Below are 23584 nucleotides of genomic sequence, written 5' to 3' on the forward strand. Positions count from 1 at the left end.
TGCAAATTCCCCTTCAACTTGCACTTTTGTCCATGGGTCGCCGTTTCTAGCTGACCTCGGCAAATGTTGCTCCGTTTTTCATTAACCAAAAAACTGTAAAGTTCGAAACGTAGCATAAAAATTGGCAGCGATATGCATTGGAAGTGGGTCGATCGAACGCTGATCCACTTTCCGGAAGCCTTCATAAGGCCAGCGAGCAGCCGGCGATGGCTTCAGTTGCCGTTTACCGTTCGCCGTGTGTACCGTACCGTGTGGAAGTCGTCGTCGTGGATATCAGATTCGATTTGGCCGCTTGCTTAGTGCTTTTTTGTGCATTTTTTTGTTTGAGTGCGCTGTAATTCGAGGCTCCTTGTTGGGAAGCTAATTAAACAAAGTGAAGAACATCGAAAAATAAAGCAAAATTGCATGTTAAAGTTGCAGCTTAGTGTCCAAAATGTATAGAGCATAAGTGATTGTGCCGCAAACACCACAGAAATATTAATTAATAATTAAAATGACTTACAACATTGATGGTACGTGGAATACATTTAGTTTTTAAGCAAGAATATTATTCTAAATTATGTTAAACTCTCCCAAAAGATATTCCATTTAAAGTTCCAATTTTGTTTCGTCTTTTTGCATCAGCATTTTTATTGAAAGTGAAATTATTGCGAAATTGCTGAGCAGCCCAGAAATTGCTAATCAAAATAAAGTTCCAAAAAAGAAGCAAAGAATTGGCCGAGAATGTTTAATCATGTTAAAAGTAAAATGAATGTTCACAGCACTTTTAAGGGAATTTTTTAATTTTACGAACATAGTTTAAATAAGCAGAGAGATTAATGTATTTTATTTGTTATAATTACGATTATAATTCGGAGAAAATGAAATTCTTAGAGTTGGAGGCCACCAGGTTGCTGCGTAAACAACGCCAATTCTGTGGTCGTACGCCCAACAGACGCATCCTGGCCGTCATCGTGCTGCTGATCCTGACGCTGTGCTTCTTGCTGATCTACCATGGCTTTGTGGTGGAGAAAATGGGTAAGAAAATGTCTCCAAATGGAGTAGAATGAGTAAACTAATGACTGTTGCCCATTCCAGAGCGCGATCAGCAAATTGCCGCTTTGAATGAGAAGCATCGACAGCCCAAGGAGCCCTTCGATGAGGTTCAGGACGTTCTAATTGTCAGCCCACAGACCTTGCACGTGAAGCTTGAAGATCGGGAGAGTCGCTTGAACAAATTGCGTTGGAAGTTTCGCTTGAACAGCAGACGCCGCTTGCCGCGTGACCTCTCCCGAAGAGATCTACTCGATCCCCTACAGGTGGAGGCGCACATGCAGCACATCTACTCGAAGCTTAGGAGCAAGCGGGCCCGCGAGGCACTCAGTTTGCTGGAGAGCGAGTATGTGCGCTGCAAGAAGCAAACGCCACACGACTGCATGTCCGCCTTTGTGCGGATGTACAACATGGCCAAGGAAATCACCGAAAAGATGGAGAAAATGAAGGCCATCATGCGGGAGCAGCAGCCACAGCTGGAGTCTGGAAGTATGGAGTCGAATGAGTCGCGCGAGAAGACACAAGAGACGAATTCTGGGCCCACGACGAGCGCAGCAAATGTCACCGAGGAGACGTCCACGCAGAAGCCTGTTCGATCCAAAATAAAGCCAGCGAGAATCAGCTGGATCATCGACGGACATGACCACGACGACAGTGCGGTCTATACCGACAATACGCCAAAAACATTGACCACCAAAGAGCCAATGAACACCACAACTTTGCCGCTGGTGGAGACGACCACCCCGCAGGCAACGGCTGTGGAGACCACCGCCCCAAGTGAGGGGACCTCTGTGGAGACCACAACGGAGCAAATCAGTTGGATCCTGGACCGCTTTGACAAGCCCAAGGAGATTGTGCGCACCACAGAGGGGCCCAAGCAGCGGACCACCAGGGAACTGACCACCACAGCAGCCACAATGAACGCTGGACTGGAACCCACCTCGGAGAACGTTGTGTGGGAGTTAAATCTGACAACAGATGCACCCGAAGCCCTGTCTACGACCACTGCAGCAGCAACAACATCACACACTGAGACACTGCCCAGGAAGCTGCAGTTTGATTGGATCATTGATGGCGAGGAAGTTGTGGAACCAGAGCCAGAGTTGGGTAATTCTAGCACCACCACTACCACCACTACACAAGCGACAGTCAGCACAACCGATGCCAGCGACAGGCAGAACTTTACGGCATATCCGACCAAGCCAAAGCCCGTGAAGATAAGCTGGATCATTGACGGCGATGTGAGCAGCGCAGAAGCAAGCAGCACGACCTTACAACCCAAGCCAACGACCACAACGGAGATACCCACCAGCAGCAGCAGCACAACCACAGCCAGCACCACCACAGAGACAGGTTCGCGCATTCCTGTGCATCCACTGGACAATCCCAGCAGCATTGAGAACATGCTGGAGAGTTTTGAGCGGCACGAACAGGATAAACCCATCATAACGGTGCTCCCCAGCAACGAATCTGTGGAGGAAACAGCCACACTGCTGTACGAGCGCCAGCACTGGCTGAAAGAGTTCGAGAAGCAGGCCATGGAAGCGAAGGATGAGCTGATAGACACCTTCGGCACGGCGCTGGATGCCAAAGTGTTGGACAAAATGGGACCCAAGATCAATCCACTCAATGGACATCTTCTGAATGGTAAGCCAAAGGCAATCAATTGACTTTGAGCAACATTAATAATCCATTTTTGTGTCTCCCCCACAGCTGCGGATGCACAACTGATGACGCTGTGCGAGCGAATGCGGAACAAGGTGGCTGCCATGTCGGATGGCGCAGATATCAAGCAAAAGGGAGAAACGTTCACGGCCTCGCCCAGTGTGCAGTTCACCAGCCGAGCGCCCGGCGGATTCCCCGTTTCCGGAGAGACCATGAAGGCCTCGGCGCAGTTCATGTTCAACCCGAATCTCGGCATGCCCAGCATTCCCGTTTGCTTCTACATGACGCCGGCCAACTTCCGCATGCCCATGTGGTCGGCCGCGCCCACATTTATGGGCATGCAGGGAGCACACTTTGGTGGACCATCCAACAATGGAGGAGGCGGTGGCGTGTTCTTTGTGCCGCAGCAGTTCGGACCGAGCGGCAACTTCTTTGGCGGCAGTGGCGGCTCCGGGGCGGGTGGACAGGGCGCCAATATCTTCTCGAAAAATGCCTCGCCGCAGAAGATGACAAATGCCCAGCAGCAGGTCTACTGCAGCTACATGCAGAACCAGTCGGGACAGGGACAGCAGCAGGGACAGCAGCAAGGACTCAACCAGCAGCAGGGAGTCGGCCAATCGCCCTTCTCCAATGCCAACTTCAAGATGCGCCACGATGCCAACCAGACGAGCGGAGTACAACATCAGGGACAGATCATCTACGCCAGTTATGCGGGACTCCCGCAGCAGTCAATGGAGCGCTCGCAGTGCCCGGAGCCGGATCAGGTGTCGTGCTATGCCGGCCATGAGTGTATTCCAGCCTCCCAGTGGTGCGACAATCGTGTGGACTGCAAGGACGGCAGCGATGAGTCTGCCTGCACCTGTGGCGACCGACTGGACGAGGAGCGGCTGTGCGACGGCTATCAGGACTGCCCCATGGGCGAGGATGAGCTTGGCTGCTTTGGCTGCGAGGCTTTGGCCTTTTCCTGCTACGAGAACCAAGAGGAATTCGCACGCCACAATCGCTCCACGATATCCATGTGCTACAGCCGCCTGGAGCGTTGCGATGGCTTCCTCAACTGCCTGAATGGTCGCGATGAGCAGCAGTGCAGCATGCTGGTCACAGATGTCACACATCACATGGTAAGTGGAACGAACTTCTTCCATGCTAAACCTTTCTAATTTAATCTCCTGTTCTCTAGTCACACGCTGCCTCTGCCTCGGAGGGTTATCTGTATCACAATCATCGCGGCGATTGGCATCCCGTCTGCAACAATGGCGAAAAGTGGGCCAACGCTGCCTGCGAGCAAGATGCGAGGATGGATGGAGCTGTGCCTGAACTCACCTTTAAGCCGCTGATACTGCCAGGTCCCTTCATTGAGCCATCGCTGCATGCGGGCATTCACTTTGCCCAGGCCTGTCATGGACGTAACAATGCGGACTCCCTGGTGGATCATGTGGCCTATGTGCAGTGCCCACCGACGCAGTGTGGAGTGCCCAAGAATACGACCAAAATGGAGCACTCGAAGCGCGTGAAGAGAGCGGTGGCAAAGGAAACTGTCATCGAAGGACGCATTGTGGGTGGCGGCTACACGAGTGCCCTGCAGTGGCCCTTTGTGGTGGCCATCTATCGTGATGGGAAGTTCCATTGCGGTGGCACCATCTACTCGGATCGTTGGGTGAGTACAGCGAGGATTCTCACTCTCTATGTGCATTAAAACTCTTCCTTTACAGATCATTAGCGCCGCTCATTGTGTCATTAAATATGCCAAATACTACTACGAGGTGCGTGCTGGTCTCCTGCGTCGCTCCAGCTACTCTCCTGCCACCCAGATCCAGCCAGTGTCCCATGTAGTCGTACATCAGGCCTACGAAAGGCGCAGCATGCGCAACGATCTGTCGCTGCTGCGGCTTGCCAATCCGCTGCACTTTAATCGCTGGGTGAAGCCCATCTGTCTGCCCGACCAGGGAAGGACAACCTTCGGCGACGACTGGATATGGGGTCCCGAGGAGCACACCCTCTGTACGGTGGTGGGATGGGGTGCCATCAGAGAGAAGGGTCCAAGCAGTAAGTTGGAACAAACTGCAACCAAAAGTTGAGTCTAAATTGTAAAATCTTTGACAGGTGATCCGCTGCGGCAGGTGACGGTGCCCATACGCAAGCGCTGCACGGAGCCAGAGGATCAGGCGTCGGAGGATATTTGTGCTGGCGATCCTGATGGTGGCCGGGATGCCTGCCAGGGCGATTCAGGCGGTCCACTCTTCTGCCGCAGCGTCACCCAACCGGAGCAGTTCTATCTCGCTGGCGTGGTGAGCCATGGCAATGGCTGTGCGCGTCCCCAGGAGTTTGGCGTCTACACGCGGGTGGCTTTGTACTTGGACTGGCTGGAGATGGCGGTGAGTCCTCGCCTGCTGCCTGCACGCAAACCGCTGCAGCTGTGTCCGGGATTCATTTGCGTGTGGGGTGGCAAGCGGTGCATAGCCAAGCGACAGCGCTGCGATCGGAATGTCGACTGTCTGGGCGGTGAGGATGAAGTCGGTTGTGTCTATAACTTTATACCCGATATGGTGGGAGGCACACAACAGAATGTTAGCACCACAACTGAGAGTGATTATCATCCGCTGAAGGAGCATGAAAAGGAGCGTCAGGATGTTGCCGTAGAAGATGAGGATTTGCTGGCAGAACAAGACGAGACAGCAGAGTGGCAAAGCACAACTTTCCAAAGTGAAAATGAAATTGATTCCACGCTGTCTGTTGATGTAACGACCACTCCAGTATGGGATATGTCCACAAGAATGGGTACCACAACAGAAATAGACTCAACAACGACAGCGGCAGCCACAACAACAGAAAAAACACCGATTACATCAACAACAATTGCTCAAACAACAACGATTGCCCAAACAACAACAATTGCTCAAACAACAACGATGCCCACGTCAACAGAAGATTTCAAGAAGCTCTCCGATTTGGTCACACAATTGCTGGAGGAGAGCACAACAATGATGAGCAGCACCTTGTCTGCAGTCACAACAGATGCTCCAACAACTACAATCACAACGGAGGCAGCCAAGGAAACTACAACCACAGCAGCAACAACTACTACAAGTACGCCCAGCAGCAGTAGTTCTACTCCCGCTACCACAACTACTAAGCTGACGACTGCCAGGCCCACCACAACTACGCCCAGCAGTAGCTCTACTCCTTCTACCACAACTACTAAGCTCACGACTGGCAGGCCCACAGCAAGCACAACTTTAGCGCCAACTACAACTACTCCTCCACACACAACAACCATAAAAACGGAGATACCCAATAAATTTGTATGCAAAAAGTAAGTAAAAGGCAAGACCCAACTCTTGTAAGAATAATCTCTATGAAATTATCTACAGAATGTCTCAGATTGTGGAGCTGCAGATGCGCTGTGATCGGAAGGTGGACTGCGAGGATGGCACGGATGAGCTGGAGTGCAGCTGTCGGGACTACATGAAGGGCAGTCTGCGTGCACTCATATGCGATGGCAAGGCGGATTGCGAGGATCTAACCGATGAACAGGATTGCGGTAGGCAACAAAACCAATTATCGTTCTGTTCCCATCCATAAATTGCCTTTCAATCCCCCCAACAGCTGGCTGTCAAGCAAATGAATTCCGCTGCCCGTTGTCCAAGACCTGCGTGCCACTGACGAAGCGCTGCGACAACTCCGTGGACTGCCAATTCAAGGAGGACGAAAAGGATTGCTGTAAGTGAGAAAAAAGAGCAGTAGTAGCCATGAAAGAAGCTCATGTTTACCCCCTCCAACAGTTGCCCTGACGAATGGCCAAGATGTGCACTTTGATATCCATCAGCAGCCGCAGTTTAGCAGCGCTGGAATCTTCTCTAGAAACGCACATGGCGTGTGGCGTGTAGTGTGCGCCCATGAGACGGGCTACCATGAGCATCAGGCCAACACGGCGGATGCAGTGTGCGCGCTGCTGGGCTTCAAGGGAGCTCACTACTTCAACAGTTCGGAGTTTGTGAGCCAGCGCGATGTGCATTCCATTACACCAGAGCTGACGGGAAAGACACAGCTGGTTGTGGGCCTGCGTTCCATGGACAATGACAACGACCAGCTGTCGGACAACGAGGAGGCAATGCCTGTGCAGGGCCTGCCTTTACCCGCGAGACCGGAGAAGGATCGTCTGCTGCCCAGCATGTGTCTGGGCATCTATGTGGAGTGCAATCCACTCTCCAACAAGACAACGCCCCTGAAGACGCTGAGTGCGGGCCAGGCGGTCAAGCAGAAGCCTGCGGAGGAGATGCCAATCCTTAAACCCACTATCGAGACGCACAATCGACCCAATGTCCACTTCAAGCCGCAAGCGCCAGCCACTATGATAGTCAACAAGAAGGACGAAGTACTCGACCGTTTGGATAACCTTATCAAGAGCAAGAAGAACAAGACGCTGCTGGTGAACGAGCAGCTGCACGAGGCCATCGAGGATCTGCACTGGCCCTGGCTGGCCGATGTCTATGCCAATGGGGAGCTCTGGTGCATCGGTGTGCTCATCGACAAGCACTGGCTGCTGGTCCACGAGAGCTGCCTCTCGGGCATAAGGTAAGACAAACGCTTTCGATTGTTGTATTTATATTTTATCTTATAATATATTCTAGCCTCGAGACGCACTATGTTAGCGCACTGCTGGGCGGTGGCAAAAACAAACGCTCCCTCCACCGAAGCAATCACGAGCAAATCCGTCGCGTGGACTGCTTTGAGGCAGTGCCCAAGTCCAATGTGCTGCTGTTTCATTTGGAGAAACCTGCACGCTTTAGCCATCATGTGCTGCCCACCTTCCTGCCCGACAGGTGAGCTGAATAGCAATCTGGGAAGTGGTTCTAATTGGTTCTTCCATTGCAGCACTCACCATAATCACAGTGCTGTTCAGGATTGCATTAGCGTGCTGCACGACGAGACTTCCGGGCGAATCAAAACGGTTGCCATCACACAGATCATGAATGACCCGAACTGTTCGTCGTGCTATAAGCTGCAGGAGAAGCAGCCGCCTGTGAATCTCATGCGCTTGTTGAATGTCAGTGCCGAGGATATGGCCTCCATTTCGGAGGAGGTGGAGCTGATCAACGGTGCTGCCGCAACTGAACTGCCAGCCATTACAAAGTTCACCAGCTGCCATCAGTTTGGGCTGAAGAACCTCAGTGACACGCACCACAATCCCATCGATCAGGGAGTGCTTGTGTGTCGTGACTCGCACACGGGCTGGTACCCCTCGGCTCTGTTTAGCTACAACAACTCCGATTGCCAGAGCTTCAAGCAACCATTCGGCATTGAGACATTGGAGCGGGCCTACAAATCACTGCAGGACATTATAGGTAAGCTGTGCTATTAGCGGACCTCCAAATGAGTCTAAAACTTATTCCTTTTTCTGCTTTCTCCCCCAAAATTAGATCAACCCAACTGTAAAAATCCACAATCTCCACCAGAGTGCAGCACTCATCGCTGCCCGCTGGGTGTTTGCCTGCCCCAATCGGCGATTTGCAACGACAAAGCTGATTGTCATGACGGAAGCGATGAGGAGGAGGCCAAATGTCGAAAGCTGAAGCAGAGATGTGCCCCGGGAGAGATGAAGTGTCGCTCCAGCTTCAAGTGTTTGCCCAAGAACAAGTTCTGTGATCATGTGCCAGACTGTGAGGACATGACCGATGAGCCGACCATTTGCAGTTGCTTTACCTATCTACAGTGAGTCCTAGCTAAATAAGCCTCACAATGGTTACTGCTATATGTTTCGATTTTCATCTGTAGAGCCACGGATCCCGCCAAGATATGCGATGGCAAACGAAACTGTTGGGACAAGAGCGATGAGAGTTCTGTGCTTTGCAATTGCACTTCGGATCACTTTCAATGCAGTTCGTAAGTTAAACAATGCATATATTATATTGGAAGTTAATATTTTATTAAATTTTTTATATCTAGTTCCCCGGAGGATTGCATACCACGCGACTTTGTATGCGACAAAGAGCCCGACTGCCCCAATGGAGAGGATGAGCGATACTGCTTTGGCATAGAGCATCCATTGCACCAGCAAAAGAAGGATTTCTGGGCCCACAACCAATACAAGTATGTATCCATCGATAAAGCAAGTCAAATCTGTATTAAATCTATATCTTTTTCAGCACAAAGGAGATTGCCCCCAAGTATGGACAAGTGATTGAGCAAACGTATGGCATCTGGCACACCAAGTGCTTCCCGAAGTCCGCGCCGCCCAATATGGATGAGGTGCGAGAGATATGCAAGAAGCTGGGCTACAATCCGTACCGGCAGCCCAGCTATCGTCTGATTGATGATGAGGAGAACAAGGCCGTGCAAACTTATGAGCTGTTGGATCAGCGAGGGCGCATGTTCAGCAATGAGTCGCTGGTGGGCAAATACCGTGACCCCACCAAGGCCCTGATTGTCAGCAAATTCTCGCCGCTGCAGCTGAACGAACGGCTGACCTTGTTCCTCAAGTCTAGCAGGCCTATTGCCGAGCTGGTGCGGTGGAATGCCACCGACTCGGATCGGTGCTACAGGCTGGAGATACGATGCGCATGAAGGAGCAGTCCCTAGACCCCTCTCTGTCAAGTGCCTTCCTCTAAACTCTCGCGATTATCCTTTGTACGTTTTAGTAGCAAATAAATGCGAGAGCAATCATTTAATTTAAAGCTATGTTGTATTACTTATTTATGCAGGTTTTCTGGGGTTTCAGTGTTTTTTTTGCAGTCGCAAAGTAACTAAAAGTATGCTACAAATTAAATTTGAAGAAACAAAATCTCAAAGTAACTAAAAGTATGCTACGAATTTTGTATGAAATTCACAAAAGTCGTTGCAAACAAAATGTGGTGCATACTTTTAGTTACTTTGCGATCGCCGAAAAATTAATTCAGTTTCATAGCAGCCAGCTTCTGACATACTCAAAAAACTTAAAACCAGCTACTTGCTGCTGATTTATGTTCGCCTAGTACTCCGTCAGAAATTTGGACATTTGAGCGATGCAATTTCCGAAAATTGGTTGTTGTACAACAATTAATTTTTGTTGTACAACAATAACAAAAACAACCATTGTTGTACAACAATTTTTTTTTTGTTGTACAACAACAAATCTTGACAACAACAACAAGGAGGGCTGTTTTTGTTGTTTTCTCCGCTATTTGTGGGCGGATCGGGACGTGCCACGCCTCTTTGCGATCGGGGGGACGTCCCCGTTCGTTTGGCATCAAGGACATTAAGGAAAAAATATCCTTTTTGCCATATCTTGGCTATTCGTCAACCGATTTGGGCGTGCCACACTTTTTCGTAATCAGGATGACTTTTCTGATCTTTTTCAGTCAAGTCCTTTTTCAGGACATCAAGGATTAAGGATATAATTTTTATAGCTCGGCCATTTCTCGTCCGATCCAGACGTAGCACGTGTCCTCGTGAGCGGAAGAGTCTCAAGAATCCTTTTAGTCCATCAAGGACCTCAAAAACTGCAAGGATATACCATTTTAAGCTATTTTTGAAAATAAAGAATCGATCAGCCCGAAAGTATGCCACACTTTCTGAAAAGTAACGAATGCAAAGCTAGCCCCAAAAGTATGCCACGGTTTTGAATATATATCTGAAGATGCTTTAAAAGCCCCAAAAATAAGAAAATCATGCAGGATGTTGGGTTTTTTGCTTTTTTGGATACCAAAAAAGTATATATATTTTATTGTACGGTTTCTTTGTTTATTATTATATGTATAGTTGTATATCTGTAAGCCCATGTCAAGGATCAAGAATATTTGGTCCTGTCATAAGAATCATGTTTTCTCCGCTGTTTGTGGGCCGATCGGAACTAGCCCCGCCTCATCGTGATTGGGGAAAACTCCCCGATTGTTTGGCATCAAGGCCAATAAGGACACTTCCTTGGAATCCCAAAGAATCCGTTGTTTTCCGCTATTTCTGGGAAAACTGTTGTCGACGGCTTCCTGTGAACGATCTACAATATTTTCACCAGTTTAAAAATATAACATTTTCTCTTCCTGTGATCGTCTAAGCATTCCTTGATAGGTTCCTTTTCACAGATCGATGATAAATTCGCTTCTTGCGACCGAACAATACAGAAACTTAAAATATTTAAGTGTTATTTAATAAAAAATAATAATTAAATATACGCGATTGTTTTAACATAATAAAAACACAAATACATAGGCCATTACATTAAATTAGGAGAATAAAGCTAGTATTCAAATGATTTCGAAATGTAAACAATGAAATAACGAGAGCTCGTTGCGCTTTTTGTTGCTTTTTGGTGTTTTTTTGTTGCGGAGATTGAACAAATGCAAATTTCGTTAAATCGCTCAAATAATAATTCATTAAAATAAAATACATAATGTAAAAACAACTTAATATTTATATACAGGTATAATCGATGGACTCTGAACAGTTGATTGAGTTGGTTGTCGAATGAAGCGATTTGAAGTTTATTGCCTGGCATTGTGCACTTGCATAATAGTCGTGCAGTGTCGCCGCTTGCCTATAACTACTACATATAAAAGGCTATATATCATATGTAGTGTGTGTAAAGTAGAGAGTACATAGGGATATGCGCACGTGTGTATATATGATACTTGTAGAGATATATATATAGATATACTATGGTATATAGTAAGTTATGTCAGTGCCCGTTGCAAAAGCATCGCCGCATACAAAAGTGTGCTCAGAAAAGTGTGTATGGGTGTGTGTTTGTGTGGTTTGTGATTGTGTTCAAGTCTATATGGTTGCATTGTGCCTCTCTCCTAGAACAGGCCCCGCTCCTTCTTCAGCTTGGTCTGCTTCCAGATGGGAAGCTGCTCGAACTCCGCCCGACTGCAGCCCAGGGCCACCTGAAAGTCCTCGGCATTCAAGTAGACCTCCAGGCGCGTGGGCTCCACTCCCTCCGGCAGCGGTCGCCCCTTGAGCACCTCCAACGGATACTCGGTCTGTGTCATTTGTGCCAGCATTGTGCTAATTTCAATGATATCATCCGTACGGCCATCCTAAGGGATACACAAATATGAATTAAAAACTATTTTTTGTGGTTTTGCTGCAGCGGACTCACCTCTACATTGATTTCCCTGACATCGGCACGCCCATTCCATTCCGGAAAGAGTGCTCTGAATGCCAATGGTTCGAGGCCTGCCCACACCACCTGACCCTTGACGCCATGGAAGGCTTCCTTCACATTCTCGCCGTGCTTGGCACGCCAATAGTCGACGGCCGTCTCGAGGGCAGCGCGTCTCTCTGAGATCCAGCGATTAACACCAGCCCGATTGTCATTTGTGGGGCTGCTTCTCTCATCTGTGATTACTGCAAACAAAAGAAACAATTAATAAACGACGCTGGCCATTAGCTTGATTGAGAGCTTACTTTTCACATCCTCTAGGGGCCACCAGCCCATCCAGAGCCACAGCTCATCGCCATCATCCAACAGGAAAATGGTCGGCTGACGGGCATTGTAGAGTTGCGCCTGGCTAAACGGATACGGACTGCACTTGTCCTGGCAGCGCAGTGGATCGCTCAGCTCCAGGGCTTTGAACACTCCCTGGGTGCTGGAGAAGTTGAAGATCCTCAGCTGGTAGTCGTAGGATTTGGTGGCCTCCAGCAGGCTGCCGTAGTCCGCGCGTTGCTCTCCCAATCCCAAGGCCTTTTTGCAGTCCTCACTCTCGTCGCCCTCCTCTAGCTCTGTAAGGGTGGCAGCACTTTCGCAACTGAAGAGATCCTTGGGCATTTGTTTGACTACTTCCTGGGCAGCCTCCAGAGCCACACTGCGCGAGTGTGGGGCGCTCTTCGAGCCATGCCAGACGATGACGAGTCCCTGACTCCCGTGAATCATGAGCATGGAGCTGCGGGATCGCAGTTGCTGCGACTGGCAGTCCACTTCCTTTAGCAGCGTCTCCTCGGGTACATTGCCCTGCACCTGGTAGAGTCGCCACTGGTTGCGCTTCTCCAGGCACTGCTCCTTGCGTCCGCGGTGCTGCCACAGCTGTCGGAAGAGACGTACGAACGCCGTGCACTCATCGCCCTGGGCCACCAGCAACTGGGCGCCCTTCTCCTTGTCCAGCTCCACAGTCAAGAGAGCTGCGGCACCCTTCTCATTGGCACTCGAGTCCTGTCCCTGCCACGTGAAGTAGACACAACGATCGCGACCCACAGTGCTCCTGTTGGACACCTTTCCGCTCAGCTCTCGCACCGTCACCGATATCTGGTAGATCCAGCGGACAATGTAGCTCTCGGCGGAGTAGAAGTGGCCGTAATCCTCGCGACCATTTGCCGCGTCGAAGTTGAACTCGTGGATCTGCCACTTGTCGGTGGTCTTGGTGATGACATCAAAGTGCCGCATCGTGTCGTTGTCGTAGTAGAAGTTGCCCCGCCCGATGTTCGACTGTTCCAGCACCAGATTGGGCTCCTGGTAGGGCTCGCCCTTGTGCAGCGCCGCTCCATTGAGTGCACGCACCACATGCACGCCGTTCGCTAGGTAGTCCTTCTCCAGATCCTCCCGCTCCAGCTCCGGCCAGTCGCTGAACTTCTCCTTGAACAGCGCCGTCTCCATGTTCTGGGTTATCTTCCCGAGCACGCACCAGTCTGGCCTTTCCGCGCAACGCTTGGCGTAGGTGGTGCTCTCACGGCGACCCACAATGGCGACGTAGTTGAGGGGATTCAGGTAGCACTGGGCATAGTCGGCCGAATCCTTGGCCACAAAGTGCTCCTGGGCCAGCCGCATGGCCGCCCGCTTGGCATCCGACGTGGCGTTCTTGCCATTCCACACGTACAGCTCGCTGCCAAAGTCAAAAACGAGCACCTTGCGGGTGTCCAGCATGTCCACCTTGGGTATGCAGCCCCAGTACTTGTCCAGGGGGATGAGCGCATCGTCCTGGAACTCGTAGATCTTGTTCGTCTCAATCAGACTGCTCTCGAAGACATCATCCTCGTCGGCATGGCCACACTCGGGAATCTCATACGCCTCCTCCTCCGGCTTGCCGAGCAGCGACCAGAACTGCCGCCACTGCCGCTCGTTGACGAATTTGCCATCCGAGAGGATGACCTCCTGGCTGGCCGTGCAGCCCAGATCCTTGTTCTCCACGATGGCAGCGCAGATCTTCTTGCTGCGCGAGATCTCAATGACATTCGCGAAGGAGCCCACGTAGCGGTAGAGCTGGGAGCCCGAGACTAGAATGAAGCAATCGCCGCGATTCAGCGACGTGTGAATGGGCGCCACCAGACGGGTCTGCACATGGGTGCGCCCCTTGACATGCAGCAGCATCACCGGCTTGTGGGGCAGCCACATCTGCTGCAGTGGCAGCGACGATGAACGCAGGGCCACCGCTTTGAAGTCCTCTATGGAGGCCAGTCCGGCAATGGCTTCGGCGGCGAGATTTCCATTTCCAGGCTGTCCAACTGTAAAAAGAGAGCGGGGATTAGCAGGCAACTCTGAAGGAAGTGGCAGCATGACTTACATGACTCCAGCTTGAGGCGACGCAACTCCCGCTCGGCCACTCCTGTGCGCAGTTCCGTGTACTCCGAAGTGATGTCGCTGCGTGCCGCCAGACTCTTGAGTGGATTGCGGGCAGCACGACGGCCCTTGGGTCCCTGCACATGCCGCTTGCTCACCAAACTAAGGAAAGGGAAACTCAATTAGTTGCCGAATGGCATGGGCTGCTCCTCCAAGAACTCACCGCTCTGTGGGCTTTATGTCATCGAAGGCGCTGATCTCCACCTCCGCCGCGGCCTCCTTCTGCTGTGCGTTGGCTGTGGGCTGCGTGGCAAAGAAGTTCTCGAAGGTCTCCTTGTCGTCATGTCGTGGCACCTGTATCCTCGAACCCACATTTGTGGGCGCTGCCGCACTCTTGTTGTTGGCCAGCTCCTTGTTCTGTTTGGCATTCTGCGGGGAGCTGCGCTCCCCATCCGAGTCGGAGCTGCTGCTGTTCGAGCGGCTCAAGGTGGAGATCTCCTCCTCGGGATTGACGCTGAGGCTGCGCAGCGTAGTCTTGGCAGTGACACTGCTGCTGGTCACCATCATGGAGGGGCTCTTGGCCAGGCCCAGCTGCGGCTGATTGGCACTGCGCACCTCCAGCATGGGGCACTTCTTCGCCGCATCATTGGTCGAGCGCTCAAACTGCAGCTCCACGGGGGACTGGGCCTTCTTCTGCAGTCGTCCAGCGACTGTGAACTTCTTGGCATCGGTTTGCTCTGCCAAAAAAGAGAATGGGAATGTTAAAGGAAGAACTCTGATAGAGATTTATTTCGTTGCCGCTCACCTATGCGCTGCTTCCAGTTCTCCGAGTTGGACTTGAGTTTGCCCAAGCGATCGGACACCTTGCCGCCCTCGAGGCTGGTGGGTATCAGTGGCGAGGGTGGCAGCGGCTTGTCCGACAGCGAGTGGGCCAGAGAGAGCGACTCCTGCAAAAAAGAGATGCAAGAGATTCCAATGAATATTCGTGATTACATTCACTTTCAAAACAAAATCGTTTTCACCCACGCTCTAAGCGCCAAATTTTGAGTTTTCAATATGCGCATTTATAAAGAAATTAACCAACAAAAATATTTATAACGGCCCACAAATATGGCCAACAGTTGGCCTTATCGGGGTAACCGGGTTACCCCACACTTTGCCGTGACTCACACACAATCATCACACTTGTTTGTGCTTCTGTTTTGTGTTTGGGGAAAAGCTCTTACCAGTTTAACTTTTTCCATTTGTAGCTATTTGTTTATTCAACTTTTGCTAATCCAAGCAGCTGGGGGCTGGGATGGCACACCTCAAACCTCAAACGTTTTAACGTTAAGTACGCTCCATTAGAGATCAGCGCCCGTAATGACAAAACAAACTGGCGACACAGACACAGATCAATCGAATGGATGCGCAAATTGTACGAGTATCTATCTGGCGGGGCTTGCAGCCAACACAATGCCAATTTGGCGACTGCTAAACGCTGGCGCTTGGCTAATTGCGCACCTGGCTGGAGCCCCGATGCAGAGAGAGAGCGATCGGAGCACACATAGAGAGCGAGAGAGAGAGCTTGCGATTAGATAAGGGGCTAAAAGAGGAGACCGACAACCAACGACCCCTCCCAGTACTCGCTTTGTTTGGTTTGCATTCCGCTCAAAAGTAAATAAATTCATAAGCTGTCAATACGGAAGAAAAGTGCAAGCTCGTAAATGGAAAATGGAAATGTTTACACAACGCAGAGCATAAGTTATATGATATCTACATATATGGTAGTGCTACACCCAAAATATCCCCCTAATCTTATCTGAAATTCTTGCAACTGTAGCTGTGTCTCTGGGTGAAGTTCACTCACTGAATTATCGTGTTTTGAGGTAGTAAATATCATAAGTTTTATCTTGAATTATGCAATATTAAGGAATGTTTATGTTTGTCCAACTTTACCCCATTTCTATAGAATGCTACGCCACTGGCTTTACGCAATTGTATTATCACATAATCTGTGCACTACTTTGATAATTAATATTAACTTTTGCCATTGTCATTGCCGAAGAGACAACCTTCACTCTTTCCTTCAGCGGAATTCTCTTGAATTTCAGCGTGTGTCATGCCATCAATCTCTCTCTCTTACCCTCTCTCTCTCTTCGCCACAAACCACCATGAATCAATCATGAATCATCCAATATAAATTGATAAAACACATACACGAAATATGGGTAAAAGCAGGCCCAAACCGTGGGGCTAATGAACAGGGAAAACAAAGCGCGACGGCAATTCGATTAAGCGAATATTTCGATGGAATGGATACCTTACCCAAACCCAATCCGAGTTGTGGTTGTACCTCCAAAAAGGTAAGAGATTCTTCTGTGAAGGAGCGGCCCCAAAACGGGGAACCTACCTTAGCCAAAAGACAAGCAAAAACACCTCATCCAAAAGGTAAAAATATCATCAAATAAATGCCAGTTTATTATATTTTATTGGTGCTGTGTCTACGCTGTGGATATTTTTGCGTGACATTTGCATTTGTTGTTGCTCTCGAGGGAAATATATATTCGAAACTACTACTGAAAATGTTAAAATTAGCATATGAATATGCTCATTTGTTGTTGCTGTGTTTCTTTTGTTGTTTTGCAATGCGGAAAAGGCCATCAGCCATCAGCCATATCGAATACGAATCAATTAGGCCAAGTTACGTTGGCTTTTTGGTCAAGTTCAAGTGCAGAATGTGTGCCCACAAAAATCTCAATTTGTAAACTGGAAATATGCCCAATCCCCGTCCCCGTCCCGTCCATCGAAGTAGTTCTTTATTCTATTTGATTGGGGAGTGGCTTATTCCGCTCGCGAGTGTCTGGATTGATAAGCCCTGCGCCCAGTCGCTTGTGGTTTTCCATTGTCGTTTCTGTGCCACAGTTGATTGCAACAAGTGTTGCAAGTTCATTGACCTCTGCTGAAATGCCCCACACCTTTCACTGTAGGGTGCGAGCATACCATGGATCACTCTCCGCCGCTCTTTATTATTTATCTGCGCTACGTTGCCTTTGGTTTGCCATCAAATCAATCAAAAAAGCCACAGCATAAATGAATTACCTCATTTCACTCCCTCCCCCTGTCTATCGCAGCTTCCCAACGTTTCGGCGATTTATAATTAATGGAACGTTCATTCAACATTTTGATTTGCGTCAATTAATTTGACAAATTGTGGGGCTTAGACGGGAAATCTCTCCTCCCAAAGACACGCTTCGATGATGCCACTTTTGATGCTAGAATTTGTGCCCACAGAAATGCAAAATAAATAGTCGAGCAGCTGTGTCCGTGCAGGCGAAAACTGTTTGCTAGACATACTCATAAAATATATACACAGATAAATAATAATTATTTTGCATTCGAACCCTGTCTTCTGCCTTGCTGCAGCTGTTTATACGAAAGGGAATCGTTTGATTGTTAATAAAAACAGATACATAAACAGGTACTCGTGCTCGCAATTATTGCTTCGTTTTGTTGTGTATTTTTGTTGCATTTGATACAGTTTTCTTGTAGGTTTTAGTTATACATTTAATCATAAGAATAATACTAGAAATTCATATTCATATTTCATACATATTTAATACATATTTGATTTGCGATAGGATCGTTTTAGTTATACATATGAGATGCATCGCTATGCTATGTTTTACCCCAAAGGCAATTAATGAGACAAAATTAACATTTAGCTGACGGTTAAATAAGTACAGGGGAATCGCTGTTTACTTTGATTTGTTTAAGTTTTCATCGATTAAACAAACAAAATGCATATGGAAGGAAGGAGGTGGGGCTATATAAACTATAGGAAGGCGTGGCAAGGCGCCCCTCCACCCATTTCTGAGTCACAATCGTGGGGAACAAAGGCGATGCGATGCGATGCGATCGAGGGTACGATTAGGACGGGGCTAAAGTCTTCCGGGTGACCCGATTTCGATTCCGTTTCTGACTCATGGGCCATGGGACGGGTGGATGGCACTAAAAACTGATCATTCATATAATCTGTGATACTGGAAGTGTCCTCCCTCATCTGGTGTCGTTCACATAGGTGGCCTCTTCCACGCAGGAGGACTGCTCCTCGTTCAGCAGATCCGTGATGGAGTAGGCGGACAGTGGCCGCGAGAACCTTCGCTCCGAGAGGATGTCGTCGATGCTGGTGACGGGCGACAGGCTGTTGCAGTCCGCATAGAAGGCGTGTGGCTCCTCGGCGCTCCTGGCAATCACCTGGAAGATGTCCTCCATGCTGGACTTGAGGCACAGCGACGGCGGCTGCCGCAGCAGCACTGGGGACGCTGGCTCCGGCGAACTGCTCAGCGGCGAGGCAGTCGAGGGTGTGGCTGAGGTGCCACGGGTGCGTCGCACCACCGGCACCGTCATCGGCTCCCAGTCACTGTGTGAGGGGGAGGACTTCTTGGAGGGCTCCTCTTCCAGTTCCTGCCACAGTTGCATTGCCTGCTCGATGTGCTGCAGCTGCGCCGAGAGCTGTGTGGCGATGCTCGTCTTGCGTGAGGCGCAGGGAGTGGAGTCGTGCGAGTCATCGCTGGCCCCAAACATCCGAATCTCGGGCAGCACAGGCGACACTCGGCTCACCTGCCGCGTGGCACCCGTCTCGAACATGCGTGCAATTTTGGTGACATTGCTCCGCTTCACTGGTGCCGGCACTGGGGGCTCCTCCTTCGCCGCTGTCGAAGTCTGCCGCTTGGGGTAGACGCGTGTGACGGGCTTCCGCGCCTTCGGCTTCTGCTTGGACGCCTCCTGCGCCTGGACGTGACAGCACAGCTCGGGGCCGTAGCAGCGATGGTACTTGTTGCGATTCGCTTCGTAGTCCGCGTCCGCAAAGCGCTTCATTCGCAGCAGGGACTTGGGCAGCAGCGTGAGGAAGACGTAGGTGACCAGCAGGTAGGGCAGGCATCCCGCCCACTCCCAGGCCGTCTCCAGGTAGACCATGTACTCGGTCGGCACGTCCATCATGTATCCGTGCAGTCACGTATCCGTCGGATGTTGTTATCACAAATTAGTTTCGCTTTCGACTGGTTTATTGGTTCACTTTTTCGTTCGCTTGTTTCACGCTTATGCTTGATATCGTGTGCAGTTTTTTATTATTATTTGTACTCGATAAGCGGCAAAAGTAATATTTATTATGACATCACATCACATCAATCTACACAGGAATTGGTTAAATATTTATTATAGATTTTTCTAGCATTCTTTCACTTCAGATATTAGCGCAAAACTGTGCAAAATTTCTTCAATTTTGCAAAGTTTTCCTCCAGGCTCCACTCTCCCCACTCGCACACACCTTTCGTCAAGTGCTGTCCGCTGCACTTTGCCATTCGATTTGCATTAACACGCGTATTTATGTTTTGAATTTTTGTGTATTTTTATCGCCGTCTGACATCTGATACGAGTATCGCAGTATTGTATTCCCCTTCCCCGCCACGCAGAACCGAGTGCTTTACGAGCATTCGTTTATGTTTTGCAATTTTTAGTGCGGCGTTTATTTATTTTTTATTTTTTTGTATTTTTTGCCAGTGGACGCGCTTTTGTATTCCGTTGCGTCTTCGCGGTCGTTCGTTCTCTTTGGATCCCCGTTTTGAACTATGTGGGGACGGTGACGCTGTGCCGCTGCGACGGCCCCCAACTGCTACCCAAAACTTAACGAAAGCTCCGCGCGCTCGACGCGCTTCTTCGCGCCACTCTCTCTGTGTCTCTCTTTCTGCTGTTGTTCTCTCTGTTTCAGTTCTCTCTCTCTGTGCTGTATGATGCTGTGCTTTCGTTCAGTTATTGGCCTCTCGCTCTGACCCTCAGCGGCTTTGGTTGGGCTGCACTTGCGCAGAATTCTCTTCGGTTCTTTGCTGTTCCGTTTGTTTTGCGGGTCCCTTGGGTCAAGTTGTTGTTGTGCTGATAAGTAGATGCGGGTGTAGAGGAGTAGCTTTGCAGCAGATTCAAGCGAGTGAGAGAGTCAGAAGATGTGCAACTTTCAAAGAAGTTCTTTCATCGTTGCAAAAGGAAGGGAAAGGAGCTCCAACGCTGTCTACTGATTGATATGAAAATTGGTTTGGAATCTCCCCAAAAGAAAAGGTTCCCTAAATCGTTCACTAAATTGCAGCAGCCAAAGAGAAGGGAAAGGTGTATCTACTATACAGAGCGCACATTTGCCTCATTTAATATTTGCATGGCTTTCCACATTTCATACACAATTTCTCATCAACGTTTATTTGCTGGTTTTATCAGCTTTGTGTTGCTCCACCGAGAGACCTGCGACTGCGACATATGCAAACAGCTGACGTATGTAAGTAAACCAAATATAGAACACGAGAAACAGCAACAATAACAACAATCATCATAGCAATTACAACAATAGCCAAAGCAATAGTAATAGAAACAAATGCCTAGCTGGCTGCCCCTTTGTGATTTATGGGAATTTATTGCTAATTGTTGACTTTGCCGCCACTGTAGACATTTGTGTCATCTTGCTGTAAGATTTTCCATCTAATATATTTATTTGTAGGATTTTCCACTACGCGTATATTGTATCTGTAAGATTTTCCATCTAATATAAATTTTAGGGGCGAAGCAGATGCGCCTTTCGTAGCACTTTTCGGCCTAAGTGAAATCAAATTGAGTTATTTTTGAGTATTTTGCGTGGGTTTTTGGTTCTGGTTGTGATTCTGTTTTGACGATTTGTAATGGCCAAGCGGATTGCGGTCACATTTGATGTTTGTTTTTTGGCAATCGCACTTTCGAGAAAGTTGCGTTTGGCTTTCTTGGAGGTGCCATAATCGGGTGGGTGGATCGTGGATAGGTAAATCGGTAGCCAGAGCTGATGTGTGCGAGCGGACAAGTGGAATTGCCAGCCTTGTAACACTTTTTGTACGTATTCAAATATATTTGGATTTCTCATATTTCATAATCACATTTTTGCACATTTGTTTTTGCACTCTGAAGCGAATGCTAGAAAAAAACTATAAATAAATACTGCAATCGGCTGGCTTCCTGCTGCTGCATTTGACAGTCGATGTTTATGCAATTCAGGAAACTCACTTCACATTACTTTTTATGCAACCCGAATGGCAGGCCGAGAGATCGGATCGGTGGCGCGAGATCGGTGGAAAGAGCGGGTTTTCAGAGGCAACGGCACGAGGACGGGCACGGGCAGGGGACTGGGGACTCTATTTATAGTTTTGCCGCTTATCAATTTTAATGTCAATTGCTGCTGCAGCAATACACGTAAATGCATAGAGCACTAACAATAATAGTAAAATAAAGATCAAGTGGAAAGGAAAGTAATGCGAATGCCGAACCGAACGCCACGAAACCGCGACTGGGAATGGATCGTAAGTTACAGTACGTGAGACACCAAAAGCTTGCTCAAAGCCGGCTCTTCCCAAGAGAGAGAGACTCCAGAGAGAGACCGAGCTGATGACGAAGTGGAGGCTGCGACTGCTGCTCTTCCCAAGTGCCAGGCATAAGAGGAGGCTGCAGGAGGAGGCAGGCATTTTGAAATTAAACTAAGCGTAATAAACAAGATCATTGTGGAGGGACAGGGCCTTCAAGGGGAGAACAAAGGCAGCAACCACAAAGAGGAAGAGCGAAAGAGAGAGAGAGAGAGAGAGAGTTTTGGAGGCACAAAAAAGGGCCTGGACGGGCAGCAGAAATTCCACAGATGAATCACAAATGCAGACGCGAATGCAGGCCTAATGCGAACTTAATTAAAAACCAACTAAAAATAAATCCATGCCGGGGCAACACAATGAGGTAATTGTCTAAAAATTCAATAAGCCAGAAAGAAGTACAAACCGCTGACAAGTAGCTGACAAAAAAGAGAGATACAAAGATACATGAAAATACAAGCGAAATGAAAGAGTTTTTACTAGCCTGCCACCACCTTATCGGAGGGCAGAAAAAGATTCAAAGAAAATAAATGAATCACACACAGAAGGCAATAAAAATAATCAGCAATAAGCAGGCACAGGCAGCGGCAGGCAGCAGCCGCATACTTGCAGCTTGTAGATACAAGCAGCACAAAGATACAGATACAGAGATACACGCAAAGGAAACGCAGAGGGAAGACTGGGACGCCGATGGGGGGACAACGATATGGCGGCCGCAGTTGATTTTTAGAAGTTTATGGAACAACTTGGGGCTACTGTTGTTGTCACTGGGCCCTCTGTCGGGGCATGCGAGCTAGCAGCAGCAACAATAAGAATAATGAAGTAACCAGAGGACAGGCAGCGCAAAAAAAAGCAAACAAAAAATTGCAAGTATATCAAATTTACAAAACAATTTACAACAGTCTGAGGAGGCATGGGGCATGAAGCAAAGAGGCTGGGCGGCTGGGAGGCTGGGAGGCAGAAGATGAGCACGTTCAAGATCAAGACAGAGATCAAATGCTGGACCTAGACCAGCCAGAGAGCTCTGCTCGTGGCTCCTCCAGAAACAACAGCATCTGCCAGTTAGAAACAGAGCCCCAACCCAGTCCAAACCCAAAGACAACCTTCATGCCATGCTCCTTCTCTTTGCTCAGTTTGTAATTGTTGCAGCAACGACTACGCCTGATGATGATGCAGCTGTGGTGGTGCAGCCCACAAGGCAAGTTTTTGAGGGAAAATTATGGCAAAATGGAAGTTGGCAGCAGCAGGACTGAAGGAGGAACAGCAACAGGGAGTGGGCTGCAGCTCCACGAAAAGAGAAGTCTCGTCTATATTTAACTGGGATGCTGCGACTCCTCCTGCTGCTGCTGCTGCGCTCTCCTTGGATCCCTCTCTGCCCTTCATTATTATGCGCATTTTCATGCCGCCAGCCAGCCAGCCGATCGTAGCTTGATAAATTGTGCTAAATTATATGTGAACTCTTTTTGCGCACAAACACAACACAACACACACTCTCTAGGGACACAACGTCAACAGGGCATGGATGGCCCGACTAATTGCTCATACGGCACCTTGATTTCTGCTTTTTGGGATCGCTGCCAAACAGCGCATGAAAATCGCAAACTTTTCCGACCAACAGAGCAAAGCAGAGAGAACAGAAGAAACGCAAAAGTGGAATACAGAAGCAGAAAGTCATCTTAATTATTAATACATTTTGTCTAATGGCTGTCAAACTGATGTCTGATGCGGCAGCGCAGAAAATGAGGGTAGAACAGTGGGGAAAATGTGTCCACTGCCATGGGTATGCCCCATGCTCTGTCATTTCCCATTGACCTTGTGCCACTGTACGGTACGCTTGAGGCGCGCTTCAAGAGCGTGTGCGCCGCCCCACCGAAAACGTAACGAAACAAACAACAAAACTGGGAGGCAAGACTCCACTCCAAGTGGCATGTAATTCGTTGCCAACAACAACACTTCAAAACTCATTTGCCCGCGCCACAGAGTGGGGAGGATTAGTGTGCGGGCAGTGGGGAGTTTA

The 23584-nt window shown here is 49.0% G+C and overlaps 3 protein-coding genes across 14 annotated transcripts in view; 1 reads left to right on the forward strand and 2 right to left on the reverse strand.

The window, feature by feature from the left end:
• The first annotated feature begins 8 nt into the window (after nt 1-8).
• Nucleotides 9-9371, forward strand: LOC117892938 (serine protease nudel). Its single transcript, XM_034799261.1, has 16 exons — nt 9-512; nt 874-1017; nt 1078-2679; nt 2746-3818; nt 3878-4354; nt 4410-4743; nt 4801-6010; nt 6069-6238; nt 6304-6417; nt 6480-7272; nt 7329-7520; nt 7573-8042; nt 8118-8409; nt 8473-8580; nt 8644-8787; nt 8844-9371. The coding sequence occupies exons 1-16, from the start codon at nt 494-496 to the stop codon at nt 9259-9261; spliced, it is 7560 nt and encodes a 2519-aa protein (XP_034655152.1). The 5' UTR covers nt 9-493; the 3' UTR covers nt 9262-9371.
• Nucleotides 9372-11125: 1754 nt separating this feature from the next.
• Nucleotides 11126-23584, reverse strand: part of LOC117895585 (supervillin) — a 125977-nt gene continuing 113518 nt past the window's right edge. For 11 of the 12 annotated variants that reach the window (XM_034803320.1, XM_034803323.1, XM_034803321.1 and 8 more), the window contains 6 exons: nt 14967-15108; nt 14385-14898; nt 14166-14323; nt 12079-14106; nt 11771-12018; nt 11126-11708 (listed from right to left, as the gene is read on the reverse strand). In XM_034803320.1, the coding sequence (XP_034659211.1) occupies nt 11469-11708; nt 11771-12018; nt 12079-14106; nt 14166-14323; nt 14385-14898; nt 14967-15108 (3330 nt within the window). In that variant the 3' untranslated portion in view covers nt 11126-11468. Of the gene's footprint in view, nt 11709-11770; nt 12019-12078; nt 14107-14165; nt 14324-14384; nt 14899-14966; nt 15109-15387; nt 15569-23584 lie in introns of those variants that run through there. The other variant, XM_034803332.1, reaches the window with a different exon arrangement.
• On the reverse strand, nt 17638-19837 carry LOC117895590. Its single transcript, XM_034803339.1, has 2 exons — nt 19473-19837; nt 17638-19334 (listed from the first exon to the last, which is right to left on the reverse strand). The coding sequence occupies exon 2, from the start codon at nt 19142-19144 to the stop codon at nt 18200-18202; it is 945 nt and encodes a 314-aa protein (XP_034659230.1). The 5' UTR covers nt 19145-19334; nt 19473-19837; the 3' UTR covers nt 17638-18199.

Source organism: Drosophila subobscura, chromosome J, assembly GCF_008121235.1.
Source record: "Drosophila subobscura isolate 14011-0131.10 chromosome J, UCBerk_Dsub_1.0, whole genome shotgun sequence".
NCBI classification, from domain to species: domain Eukaryota; kingdom Metazoa; phylum Arthropoda; class Insecta; order Diptera; family Drosophilidae; genus Drosophila; species Drosophila subobscura.